Source organism: Stenella coeruleoalba, assembly GCF_951394435.1.
Source record: "Stenella coeruleoalba genome assembly, chromosome: 15".
Classification (NCBI taxonomy): Eukaryota; Metazoa; Chordata; class Mammalia; order Artiodactyla; family Delphinidae; genus Stenella; species Stenella coeruleoalba.
Genome location: NC_137161.1, coordinates 65,910,775 through 65,923,537, shown reverse-complemented (window position 1 = coordinate 65,923,537; position 12,763 = coordinate 65,910,775). Strand labels below are relative to the sequence as shown.

The 12,763-nt window shown below is 45.4% G+C and overlaps 2 protein-coding genes across 4 annotated transcripts in view; one reads left to right on the top strand and one right to left on the bottom strand.

Moving 5' to 3' along the window:
* The window catches only part of PDILT (protein disulfide isomerase like, testis expressed), a 131,043-nt gene that overhangs the window by 5,647 nt on the left and 112,633 nt on the right, over positions 1-12,763 (top strand). The window contains exons 2-4 of one of the 3 annotated variants that reach the window (XM_079946059.1): positions 1,350-1,494; positions 2,499-2,570; positions 2,724-2,825. In XM_079946059.1, the coding sequence (XP_079802185.1) occupies positions 2,785-2,825 (41 nt within the window). In that variant the 5' untranslated portion in view covers positions 1,350-1,494; positions 2,499-2,570; positions 2,724-2,784. Of the gene's footprint in view, positions 1-1,074; positions 1,520-2,498; positions 2,571-2,723; positions 2,826-12,763 lie in introns of those variants that run through there. The other 2 variants (XM_079946060.1, XM_079946061.1) reach the window with 2 other exon arrangements.
* Positions 10,868-12,763, bottom strand: part of LOC307198830 (acyl-coenzyme A synthetase ACSM1, mitochondrial-like) — a 44,349-nt gene continuing 42,453 nt past the window's right edge. Inside the window, exon 13 of the mRNA XM_079946099.1 lies at positions 10,868-11,732. Within this exon, the coding sequence (XP_079802225.1) occupies positions 11,646-11,732 (87 nt within the window). The 3' untranslated portion in view covers positions 10,868-11,645. The remainder of the gene's footprint in view (positions 11,733-12,763) is intronic.

The following is a 12,763-nucleotide window of genomic DNA, read 5'->3' as shown; positions in this document are numbered from 1 at the left end:
TCATCTTTAGTTCTTCTAGGTCCTGGTTAAATGTTTCTTGCATTTTGTCTATTCTATTTCCAAGATTTTGGATCATCTTTACTATCATTATTCTGAATTGTTTTTCAGGTAGAGTGTCTATTTCTGCTTCATTTGTTAGGTCTGGTGGGTTTTTATCTTGCTCCTTCGTCTGCTGTATGTTTTTCTGTCTTCTCATTTTGCTTATCTTACTGTGTTTGGGGTTTCCTTTTTGCAGGCTGCAGGTTCGTAGTTCCCGCTGTTTTTGGTGTCTGTCCCCAGTGGCTAAGGTTGGTTCAGTGGGTTGTGTAGGCTTCCTGGTGGAGGGTACTAGTGCCTGTGTTCTGGTGGATGAGGCTGGATCTTGTCTTTCTGGTGCGCAGGTCCACGTCTGGTGGTGTGTTTTGGGGTGTCTGTGGACTTATTATGATTTTAGGCAGCCTCTCTGCTAATGGGTGGGGTTGTGTTCCTGTCTTGCTAGCTGTTTGGCATAGGATGTCCAGCACTGTAGCTTGCTGGTCGTTGAGTGAAGCTGGGTGCTGGTGTTGAGATGGAGATCTCTGGGAGATTTTTGCCGTTTGATATTATGTGGAGCTGGGAAGTCTCTTGTGGACCAGTGTCCTGAAGTTGGCTCTCCCACCTCAGAGGAACAGCACTGACTCCTGGCTGCAGCACCAAGAACCTTTCATCCACACGGCTCCTTAATTTGGGATGATTCGTTGTCTATTCATGTATTCCACAGATGCAGGGTACATCAAGTTGATTGTGGAGCTTTAATCCGCTGCTTCTGAGGCTGCTGGGAGAGATTTCCCTTTCTCTTCTTTGTTCTCACAGCTCCCAGGGGCTCAGGTTTGGATTTGGCCCCGCCTCTGCGTGTAGGTCGCGGGAGGGCGTCTGTTCTTCGCTCAGACAGGACGGGGTTAAAGGAGCCGCTGATTCGGGGGCTCTGGCTCACTCAGGCCGAGGGGAGGGAGGGGCACGGAGGGCGGGGCGGGCCTGCGGCCGCAGAGGCCGGAGTGACGTTGCACCAGCCTGAGGCGCGCTGCGTGACGTTGCACCAGCCTGAGGCGCGCCGTGCGTCCTCCAGGGGACGTTGTCCCTGGATCCCGGGACCGTGGCAGTGGCGGGCTGCACAGGCTCCCCGGAAGGGGGTGTGGAGAGTGACCTGTGCTCGCACTCAGGCTTCTTGGTCGCGGCAGCAGCGGCCTTAGCGTCTCATGCCCGTCTCTGGGGTCTGCGCTTTTAGCCGCGGCTCGCGCCCATCTCTGGAGCTCCTTTAAGCAGCGCTCTTAATCCCCTCTCCTCGCGCACTAGGAAACAAAGAGGGAAAAAGTCTCTTGCCTCTTCGGCAGGTCAAGACTTTTCCCCGGACTCCCTCCCGGCCAGCTGTGACGCACTAAGCCCCTGCAGGCTGTGTTCACGCCGCCAACCCCAGTCCTCTCCCTGCGCTCCGACTGAAGCCCGAGCCTCAGCTCCCAGCCTCGCCCGCCCCGGCAGGTGAGCAGACAAGCTTCTCGGGCTGGTGAGTGCTGGTCGGCCCTGATCCTCTGCGCGGGAATCTCTCCGCTTTGTCCCCTGCACCCCTGTTGCTGTGCTCTCTCCGCGGCTCCGAAGCTTTCCCCCTGCACCACCCGCAGTGTCCGCCCGCGAAGGGGCTTCCTAGTGTATGGTAACCTTTCCTCCTTCACAGCTCCCTCCCACTGGTGCAGGTCCCGTCTCTATCCTTTTGTCTCTGTTTATTCTTTTTTCTTTTGCCCTGCCCAGGTACGTGGTTTTTTTTTTTTTTTTTGCCATTTGGGAGGTCTGAGGTCTTCTGCCAGCGTTCAGTAGGTGTTCTGTAGGAGTTGTTCCACGTGTAGATGTATTTCTGGTGTATCTGTGGGGAGGAAGGTGATCTCCGTGCCTTACTCTTCCGCCATCTTCCTGGAAGCCTCTCGGGAAAGTTTTCTTTATATTCCATCAAGAACACCCACTTTTTTTGTGTGTGTGGCGGTACGCTGGCCTCTCACTGTTGTGGCCTCTCCCGTTGCGGAGCGCAGGCTCCAGACACGCAGGCTCAGCGGCCATGGCTCACGGGCCCAGCCGCTCCGCGGCATGTGGGATCTTCCTGGCCTGGGGCACAAGCCCCCGTCCCCTGCATCGGCAGGCGGACTCCCAACCACTACGCCACCAGGGAAGCCCAAGAACACCCACTTTTGAGCTGTTTGACATGAACTATTTTCCACCTTTGCTTTCTCCTTGTCATCCAGTCATCTCTTCCATTATGCAGTGAGCAAGATATTTGTTGAAGCTACGAAATATTTGTGCCTTAATGTCTTTCTTTGTTCTGCATTTCTTTATGGGCTTGATATTTTTCCTGGGCCCAACCTGGATCAACTACTATCACATGAAACTTAGGGGTCACCGTGGGATATGTTTGGTTGATGTTACACCTTTTGAGCATATCACCCAGTGTTTCCATTGAAATCTCAGTGCAGTTGTTGTTTCTATCCTATGTGCAGATATTGGAAAAAGAAAAATCTACAGAGGACTTGAAAGGTGCTATTTCAATGAACACCTCAGGAATTTTGGAGGTAAGCTACCTATATTTGCTGCAGGATTTCCATTGTACACATTAGCTTTTGCAAGGAACAACTTTTTCATGTCTTAGGAGGTTAAAATGATGATATCTACTTGGCATTTTTTTTCTTGGGAATTAAGTCATCAATGAGAATGTTTTGCTTTAGGTTGAAATTGCCCTCAATGAAGCTTGTGTCAATCATGCAGAAGTGAAACCTGAAGAACCGCATGAACAGGAGAATGTTCAGCTCAACATCAGGAAGGAACAGGTAACAAGTTTTACTCCCATAGACTGTTTAAATCAGAGAACTGAAAATCATTACTTCCTTTTCAATTTTTAAAAAACTTTTATTCTATATTGGAGTATAGTTGATTTAAAATGTTGTGTTAGTTTCAGGTGTACAGCAAAGTGATTCAGTTATACATATACATATATCTATTCTTTTTCAGATTCTTTTCCCATATAGGTAATTACAGAATACTGAGTAGATTTCCCTGTGCTATACAGTAGGTCCTTGTTGATTATTTATTTTATATATAGTAGTGTGTATATATTTAACCCCAAACTCCTAATTTAGCCCTCCCCACCCCTCACCTTTCCCCTTTGGTAATCATAAGTTTGTCTTCTATGTCTGTGATTCTGTTTTTGGTTTATAAATAAGTTCATATGTATCATTCTTTTAGGTTCAACATGTAAGCAATATCATATGATATTTGTCTTTCTCTGTCTGACTTACTTCACTTAGTACAATAATCTCTAGGTCCATCCATGTGGCTGAAAATGGCATTATTTAATTCTTTTTTATGGTTGAGTAATATTCCATTGTATACGTGTATCACCTCTTCTTTATCCATTCATCTGTCAGTGGGCATTTAGGTTGCTTCCTTGTCCTGGCTATTGTAAATAGTGCTGCAATGAACATTGGGGTGCATGTATCTTTTCAAATTATGGTTCTCTCTGGAGGGGATTGCTGGATCATATGGTAGCTCTATTTTTAGTTTTTTAAGGAACCTCCATACTGTTCTCCACAGTGGCTGTACCAATTTACATCCCCACCAACAGGGTAGGTTCCCTTTCTTCCACACCCTCTCTCCAGTATTTATTGTTTGTAGACTTTTTGATGATGGCCATTCTGACCAGTGTGAGGTGATACCTCATTGTAGATTTTATCTGCATTTCTCTAAGAATTAGAAACATTGAGCATCTTTTCATGTGCTTTTTGGCCATCTGTAGGTCTTCTTTGGAGAAATGTCTATTTAGCTCTTTCTCCATTTTTTTGATTGGGTTTTTTTTTTGATATTGAGTTGTATGAGCTGTTTATATATTTTGGAGATTAATCCATTGTTGGTTGCATTGTTTGCAAATATTTTCTCCCATTATGTAGGTTGTCTTTTCATTTTGTTTATGGTTTCCTTTGCTGTGCAAAAGCTTTTAAGTTTAGTTAGGTCTGAATTGTTTATTTTTGTTTTTATTTTCATTACTCTAGGAGGTGGATTGAAAAAGGTATTGCTGTGATTTATGTCAAAGAGTGTTCTGCCTATGTTTTCCTCTAAGAGTTTGTAGCATCTGGTCTTACATTTAGGTCTTTAATCCATTTTGAGTTTATTTTTGTGTATGGTGTTAGAGAACGTTCTAATTTCATTCTTTTACATTTAGCTGTCCAGTTTTCCCAGCCCTACTTATTGATGAGGCTGTCTTTTCTCCATTGTATACTCTTGTTTCCTTTGTCATAGATTAGTTGACCATAAGTGTGTGGGTTTAATCTCTGGATTTTCTGTCCTGTTCCATGGATCTATATTTCTATTTTTGTGCCAGTACCATACTCTTTTGATGATTGCAGATTTGTAGTACAGTCTGAAGTTCAGGGAACCTGATTCCTCCAGCTCCGTTTTTCTTTCTCAAGATTGCATTGGTTATTCAGAGTCTTTTGTGTTTCCATACAAATTGTAAAATTTTTTTCTACTTCTGTGAAAAATGCCATTGGTAATTTGATATATATTGCATTGAATCTGTAGATTTCTTTGGGTAGTATGGTCATTTTGGCAACATTGATTCTTCCAGTCCTAGAACATGGTATATCTTTCCATCTGTTCATGTCATCTTCAATTTCTTTCATCTGCATCTTTTAGTTTTTGGAGTGCAGTTGTTTTGCCTCCTTAGGTAGGCTTATTGCTAGGTATTTGATTCTTTCTGATGTGATTGTAAATGGGATTGTTTCCTTAATTTCTCTTTCTGATCTTTCATTTGTCAGTGTATAGAAATGCAACAGATTTCTGCATGTTAATTTTGTATCTTGCAACTTTACCAAATTCATTGATGAGCTCTAGTAGTTTTCTGGTGGTATCTTTAGGATTTTGTATATATAGTATCATGTCATCTACAGACAGTGACAATTTTACTTCTTCCTTTCCAATTTGGATTCCATTTATTTCTTTTTCTTCTCTGATTGCTGTGGCTAGGACTTCCAAAACTATGTTGAATAAAAGTGGCGAGAGTGGACGTCCTTGTCTTTTTCCTGACCTTAGAGGAAATGCTTTCAGCTTTTCACCATTGAGTATGATGTTAGCTGTGGGTTTGTCATGTATGGCCTTTTTTATGTTGAGGTAGATTCCCTCTATGCCTGCTTTCTGGAGAGTTGGTATCATAAATGGGTGTTGAAAGCTTTTTCTGAATCTATTGACATGATCATATGATTTTTATTCTTTAATTTGTTAATGTGGTGTATCATTCTGATTGATTTGTGTATATTGAAGAATCTTTACACCCTTGGGATAAATCCCACTTGATCATGGTGTATGACCTTTTTAATGTATTGTTGGATTCTGTTTGCTAGTATTTTGTTCAGGACTTTTGCGTCTGTGTTCATCAGTGATATTGGCCTGTAAATTTCTTTTTGTTGTTGTTGTATCTTTCTCTGGTTTTGGTTTCAGGGTGATGGTGAACTGAAACCAAACTGAAACCAAACTGAACTGAATGTGCTTGGGAGTGTTCCTTCATCTGCAAATTTTTGGAATAGTTTCAGAGTGATAGGCATTAACTCTTCTCTAAATGTTTGATAGAATTTGCCTGTGAAGCCATCTGGTTCTGGACTTTTGTTTGTTGGGAGTTTTTTAATCACAGTTTCAATTTCAATACTTGTGATTGCTCTTCATATTTTCTATTTCTTCCTGGTTTAGTCTTGGGAGATTGTACCTAAGAATTTGTCCCTTTCTTCTAGGTTGTCCATTTTATTGCTGTAGAGTTGCTTGTGCAATAGTAGTCTCTTATGATCTTTTGTATTCTATGGTGTCAGGCATAACTTGTTTTTTTTCTTTTCATTTCTAACCTTATTGATTTGAGCCCTCTCCCTTTTTCCTTAATGAATTTGGCCAAAAGTTTATCAATTTTGTTTATCTTTTCAAAGAACCAGCTTTTAGTTTCATAGACCTTTTCTATTGTTTTCTTCGTCTCTATTGCATTCATTTCTGCTCTGATCCTTATGATTTCTTTCCTTCTATTAACATTGGGTTTTGTTTCTTCTCCTTTCTCTAGTTGCTTTAGGCGTAAGGTTAGGTTTTTTATTTGAGCTTTTTCTTGTTTCCTGAAGTAAGACTGTATTACAATAAACTTCCTTCTTAGAACTGCTTTTGCTGTGTCCCATAGGTTTTGGATCGCCTTGTTTTCATTTTCATTTGTCTCTAGCTATTTTTTTATTCCATCTTTGATTTATTCAGTGATGCATTGGTTGTTTAGTAGCATATTGTTTAGATTCCGCATGCTTGTTTATTCCAGTTTTTTTTTTCTTGTAGTAGATTTCAAATCTCATAGCATTGTGGTCTGAAAAGATGCTTGTTATGATTTCAGTGTTCTTAAATTTACCAAGGCATGCATTATGGCCTGCATGTGATCTATCTTAGAGAATGCTCCATGTGCACCTGAAAAGAATGTGTATTCTGCTGTTTTCAGATGGAACACTCTGTAAATATTAATTAAGTCCATCTGGGTTAATGTGTCCTTTAAGGCCTGTGTTTCCTTATTGACTTTCTGTCTTGATGATCTGTCCATTGATGTAAGTGGGGTGTTCATGTCCCCCACAATTATTGTGTTACTGTTGATGTCCCTGGTCCATCACAGTGGACACCCGAACACCCTTCCCCTACGTGCTGCCCAATTGTGCACCATCCAACCCCAAGTCCTCTCTGGAACCTTCTCAGACCTTAGGTTTTCTTGTCCTCCTGAACACAGGTCCCCTGTCCCCCACTTCTGGACTCTTCTTCCTTCCTTGGAGAACTCCCAAGATTTCCCATGGGCAGTGGCCGAAATCGATTTGATGACAGAGATACAAGAATAATCAAATACACAAGCAGAGTGGGAGGTTTTCACACCTCTCCCTCAACAAGTCATACAATGAGCACCACAGAGCACCTGTAAGGTGTAGAAGATCTTACTAGCAAACCATTTTAATCATATAGCTATATCCATATATCGCTCAATATCACATAACAACTGCAGAGGAAACATTAATTTCAGGCACATATAGTATAATTACAAAAATTAACCTTATTTATTTTGGCCACAAAGCAAATTTCAACATATTTCAGAGGAATGAAATCACACAGAGCATGATTTTTGGTAATGCAATTGTGCTAGAAGAGTCCTGATGAAAAGCTAACTAGAATTTCCCATGTTTGGAAATTGAGAAGTACACTTACAAATAAAATATGAGCAAAGAAGAAAACCCGAAGGAAAGATGTTACAGTTGAACTGCATTACGTGGTCATGATGATATGGTAATAAAATAGGTTTCCTTCTGGCTTGCGAATTCCACTCTGTGTGACCAGATGGTATGGGTATGGTCTCAAAATCATCCCTAATTAACGTAGACAGTTTTGACATCTGAAACAGGGCTAGATACATCACCTGTTAGCATGGGCTTTAGCTTATGAACCTAAACAGGGGGAAAAAATCCAGTCTGACTCTCATTATTGATTGCCAGGGACCTCCAGAAATTGAGAATTTCAGTGGAGAAAGTTCACCAGCTTCCTTTCTGGGGGATCTGAGGACAGCACCCAAACAGTTTGGCAGTACCAGGAGTGCTGGGTGGGGAGAGCCAAGCAGGTGGGCTGGGGCCCAGGGAGCCAGGTAGTTAGACAAAGCCCACTGGTGATGGTCTGTTCTGGGCCCTGTCCTGAGGTGAACTTCCTAAATGTGCTTTTATGTGTGATTGACACAGTGGTTTCCCAGCTCATTCAGGCCCATGACAGCTTTAAAGTCATTGCTTTAAACCCCATAGATTTTATTATTATGAAAACTTACTGTAAACAGGAAACATTCTATTACTGCTGTAATGGAAAATCAATGTCTTTTACCATAAATACAAAGAAATGATTAAAAAAAGAAACCAAGCAAAACAAAAACAAAAAACAGGGATAACTAAACAATAGTGTTGAAATCTGTTTAGATGCAGTTACCTGCCTACAGAGTCCCACGTTTGGGCAGTGTGGTTATAAAGAGACAGACTAGGCACAGAAGGGGTGGAAGTCAGACTAGCCGCGAAGTGAATGGGAGGCAGACGCAGCCTGTAAGGGACTGGGGACTTCCATGAACGGTGCCAGGGTCACCCTGGTTACAGCTCAAGCAGGGATGAGGGAAAGAAGGAGAAGTGAACAGAGTTAAGGGGCCTGGAAAGGGTGAACCATTCGTGCAGCAGACGAAGCATCCCCAAAGCGGGTTCAGCCTCGCATCCAGGGGAGGAGCCCTCCGTGGCCCCTGAAGGCAGGGCCAGGAGCCTTGGGCTTGAGACCCAGCTGTGCTGCTTACCAGCGGTGTGACCCTGGGTGGGTTTCCTCCCTAAGATGGAAATGTCCAGTCCTGTGTCCAAAGACTGTCATGAGGACAAAGGGAGGCCATGTGCTGAGCGCCTGTGCCCATCAGCTTCACCATCTCCCAGGGGTGACTGTCCTCCCAGAACCGGCACCTTAGAAGCTGTGAAGGCTTTAAAGCCCCCTCCTGTTAGCAGCCTGTGCTAAGCACTGTACTCTGCAGGCATCTTCTTATGGCCCATACCATCTCTATCCCCATTGCACAGATGGAGAGTCAGGGAGAGGTGTTGTACCCAGGCTGAGAAAAGGGTCAGGGGGGACTTGGGTCTGGATGGGAGTGGGGGGAATGTTGGGAGGGGAAGAAGCTGGAGCTGAGGCCTCCAGAGAGAGAAGGGGCCAGAGAGAATTTTTGCCTTTGCTCAGGGTCAGCCCTGCTCAGAAGATGAAGCAAACCAGGCGACCATGGTCACACCTCACTCCTCCACCTCGGGCTGATGGTCAGTCATTGCTGTGGTGATGACAATATTATCATACAATGGTCCTGATGATGTCTTTACTGTCACTGTTGTTATTGTGGGAGAGGGCACAGCTCACTCTGACACACAGCACGGGTCCTGGGGAGGCACACTTTTTTCCCTCGCTTGACCTTGGGATCTGCTAGGCCCCATGCAACACCCCCACGTTAAGTGCATGCTATCATAGCCCAGTCCTTCCCCTGTGCCCTGTCCCCAGAGCCACCCTACCCTGGCCATTCTCTGGTGTCTCAGAGCATAAGCACAGCCCTCTGGGAGGCCCTCAATGGGACAGGTGCCTAGCACTGGGTTCAGAGCCAGGAAAACACCCGCTTCCATGACAGCCTAGGTGGGGTAGGTCATGCTGATCTCGAGGGTGTGGCGGCTTGAAGCAGGATCTCAGTTCCCTGACCGGGAATCAAACCCAGGCTGTGGCGGTGAAAGTGCTGAATCCCAACCACTAGACCACGAGGGCCGGTGGGATTGAAACAGGACCTCAGTCCTTGTCTTCTTTGAAGAAAGAATTCAGCAAAGAGACAGAAGTTAGTGAAGCAGATAAAGCGTTTTTTAGAAGAAAAGTCCATGCGGAAAGACACACGGATGGGCTCAGCGAGAGAGAGAGTCATGCTTTTGGGGTGGCTTGAATTGCTTATATGGCTGCAGTTCTCCGGGTGCCTCTAGCCAATCACCTTGATTCATCTTGCTTTGTGCCCATATTTGGTCTGACTCAGCGTCCTACCCAACGTGCACAGGCATCTTTTAGCCAAGATAGATTCCAGCGTGAGAGTCTCTGAGAGGTTGGCAGGACATATTATGGGCTAGCGCCCCCTCCATTTTCTGACCCCTGAGGAACCGTTTTGTGCATGTGTAGTCCAGGAGGTCTCCTTGACCTCAAGAATGAAAACTATGGTAGTCTTATCTTTTTGCTCAGGCAGAGCTGAGCTTCTCTCTGCTCCTGCCTTTATCTTTTCCTTGAAATGTCAGCAGGAGACAAGCTCCAGCTGCTGAGCCTGGAGCCCGTCTACCTTCTACCTCAATGCCAGGGTCTGTTCACCCCGACTGCCTGTGGAGGTATCCACTGGAGTGCCAGAACTGTCTGGGAGCATGTGTGTGTGCGACTGTGGTTGTATAAGTTTGCATGTTTGAACCTGTGTGTCTGAGTTTCTGTGTCTGTGAGCATCTCGATTGTGAACGTGAATTTCCCACTGCACAGCACTGAGACATTGAGTGTCTCTGTTTTTCTCTGTACGCATTTGTGTCTGCACCTTTGTCACTGAATGAATGTACGCTGGTTGTGCAAATCCGTGTGTGTGTGTGTCTCAGGGCATATGGGTCCGTGGAGTTGTGTCTGTGTTTTATATGTGTGTGACTGTGCTGTGTGTGAAGTTGCTGTCCCTTTGGGTGTTCCTGATTGTATCTGTGTGTTTGTCTTCTTTTTGTGCCTGTGTGTATGTGGCTGTGTTCTGTGTCTATGTCTCTGCCTACATGTGTGTGTGTGTGTGTGTGTGTGCGCGCGCGCACGCGTGTGTGTACCTCCTTGGGGTGTGTGTGGGTCTGCCCTGGGGGGCTGTCTCACATGGCCCTGAGTATGTGTACTTGTGTGTGTGTTCCCCCCAGGGTGTCCTTGCCTGCGTTGGTCTGTGTGTGAGCTGTCCATGAGCCCAACACCTGAGTCCTCAGGTGAGGCTGGGGGTGATTCTTTACCTGTGCGTCTCTGTGTTTGTGATGTCTGTATATTACCCTGTGAGTGTGTGTATCTGTGCACCTCAGAAGAGGGCAGCTGCAGAGGGGATCTCCCTCTCAGTGATCGCGCCCCCAGGAATGGGTGAGAAGGAGACAATATGCGCTTCTCTCACCCCCAGGCTCAGCCTCTTCTGCCTCTGCTCCTTCCAGCCTCTGGTGGTTCCATCTCAGGCCAGAAGGATGGATGGAGTGAAGGGTTAGTTCACAGGACCAAGGCCAGGGGGGTCAGAGGGCTCTGGATGGCAGAGGGCATTACACAGTATAAGGAGAGGTGTCTGGGGAGGACTCCTGGGTCCCTGGGAAGGGCTGGACGAGTCCTGCAGGGTTCCTGGGCCCCCAGAGGGCAGGTACTCACTCACCTGCACTGGTCCAGGCTGGGACCTGCAAGCAGCAACAGCAGCAGCATTATTGGTGGGACGAGAGGCAGTGGGTCCACTGGAGGGTGCAGGTGAGGGATGGTGTGGCAGGCAAGTGTCGTCACCAGGCTGGGCTGCCCTCCCCTCTTCTCCATTCCCCAGACACCACACTTGCCCTGCCTCCCGCTTCACCCCCAGTTGGGCAGAGGCAAGCCAGGCAGGAGCAGACCCCGGGGGCCACATGGACTGTTCCTCCTAGACCTCTATGTCCTGGTCGTCGACTGGGTCACAGAGTCTCCGGAACCAGGAGGGAGAATCAGGCCCTGGGGCAGTCTCTGATGGGGGTTGGGGGAATTACGAGGGACAGCATTTAGCACTGGATCTTTCCCAGAATAAATGCACAACAGACTCACTGTGGATGCTGAGTCAGTATTTAATTTGCTTCAGCCCCATTCTGAGCGCTCAGCTGGGCAATCTGAAAGGAACAGGGAACTTGGAGGAAGGATAGTGATTGATCTTAATTTAAAAGAACAAAAATGCTGGAATGTTGACACTCCTGGCTCTCTTTCAAGTCAACTCTCTCAGCGTTCCTCTCCTCACCCTCACCATCGTGAGGAACCTGAGGCCGCCAGGCATTTGGCCAACATCACACAGTGGTTTCTGAGTTTACTGCCAATTACATCTGACCAAACTCCTTCTTCCGGAGTTCACTTCTTTTTATCTTGCCAGTGATGGTTTTGGGCAGCTCCGAGACAAACTCCACCTGGTTGAGGATAAAGCAAACACATTCTGACTAAGTCCCCCCGTCATTTTCTATCAACCCTCAGCTCTCCTCCTTTGCCCTCTCACAGTCCCCCAGACAGGCTGGTGCCACGTGGGGGCCTTAATGGGGTCCACCATCTATGTCAGGTTCTCCTCTGACCTCCTGAAGTTGGATGCAGCCCTTTGATGTACTTTGACCAGTGAAATATGAGAAGGAGTGAAGTATGCCACATTTAACAGAAAAGGTGGGAGTCATTGAGACAGGCCACCCCTCTGTCCATCTCTTCTAGTGCTCTGGGAGGTACCTACATGGTGGCTGCTCCTTTATCCTGGTCCCAGGATGAGGGGATGTGGAGCAAAGGCTCCGGGAAAGCTATGGTGGACAAGTGGCGTGAGCAAGAAAGACACCGTCCTTGTTATAATCCACTGCAATTTTGGGACTGTTTGTTACCCACAGTAACATGTAGCCCTTCCTGACTGGTACGCATCCTCTACTCTACTCTCGAAAAAGCATCAGATGCTAATGTTAGCAGCATGAACTCTGTTGTCAGATACACATGGGGTTGAATTCCAGCTTCTATTTACTCTAATCTCAGGCAACTTACTTTGAGTCTCTAAGCCTCAGTTTCCTCTCTGTAGACTGGGATGATTATCTCAGGTTGTGGAGAGGATTAAATGAAATAATAATGCATGTAAAGCATTGAGTCCAGGGCCTGGTACACACAGTAAATGCTCAATAAATGTTAGCTATATAGCTTTATAATATGTATTGATTGTAAACATTCAGACAATGCAGCAAAGTATTACTACAAAAGAAGGAAATTTTAACTTGTTTTTAAACATATCAGATAGCACTACGTATGTTATTTCTTAGCCTGCTTTTTTATCTCAATAATATATTATTATGATACTTTATGTTAAAAATGCGTCATCAGTTTAAATTACAGAATAATATTAAATTCCATGAGTAATTTCATCATTTCTCTATTGCTGCACAGTTTTATAGCTTGTGCACAGCATTTAAAACAAATG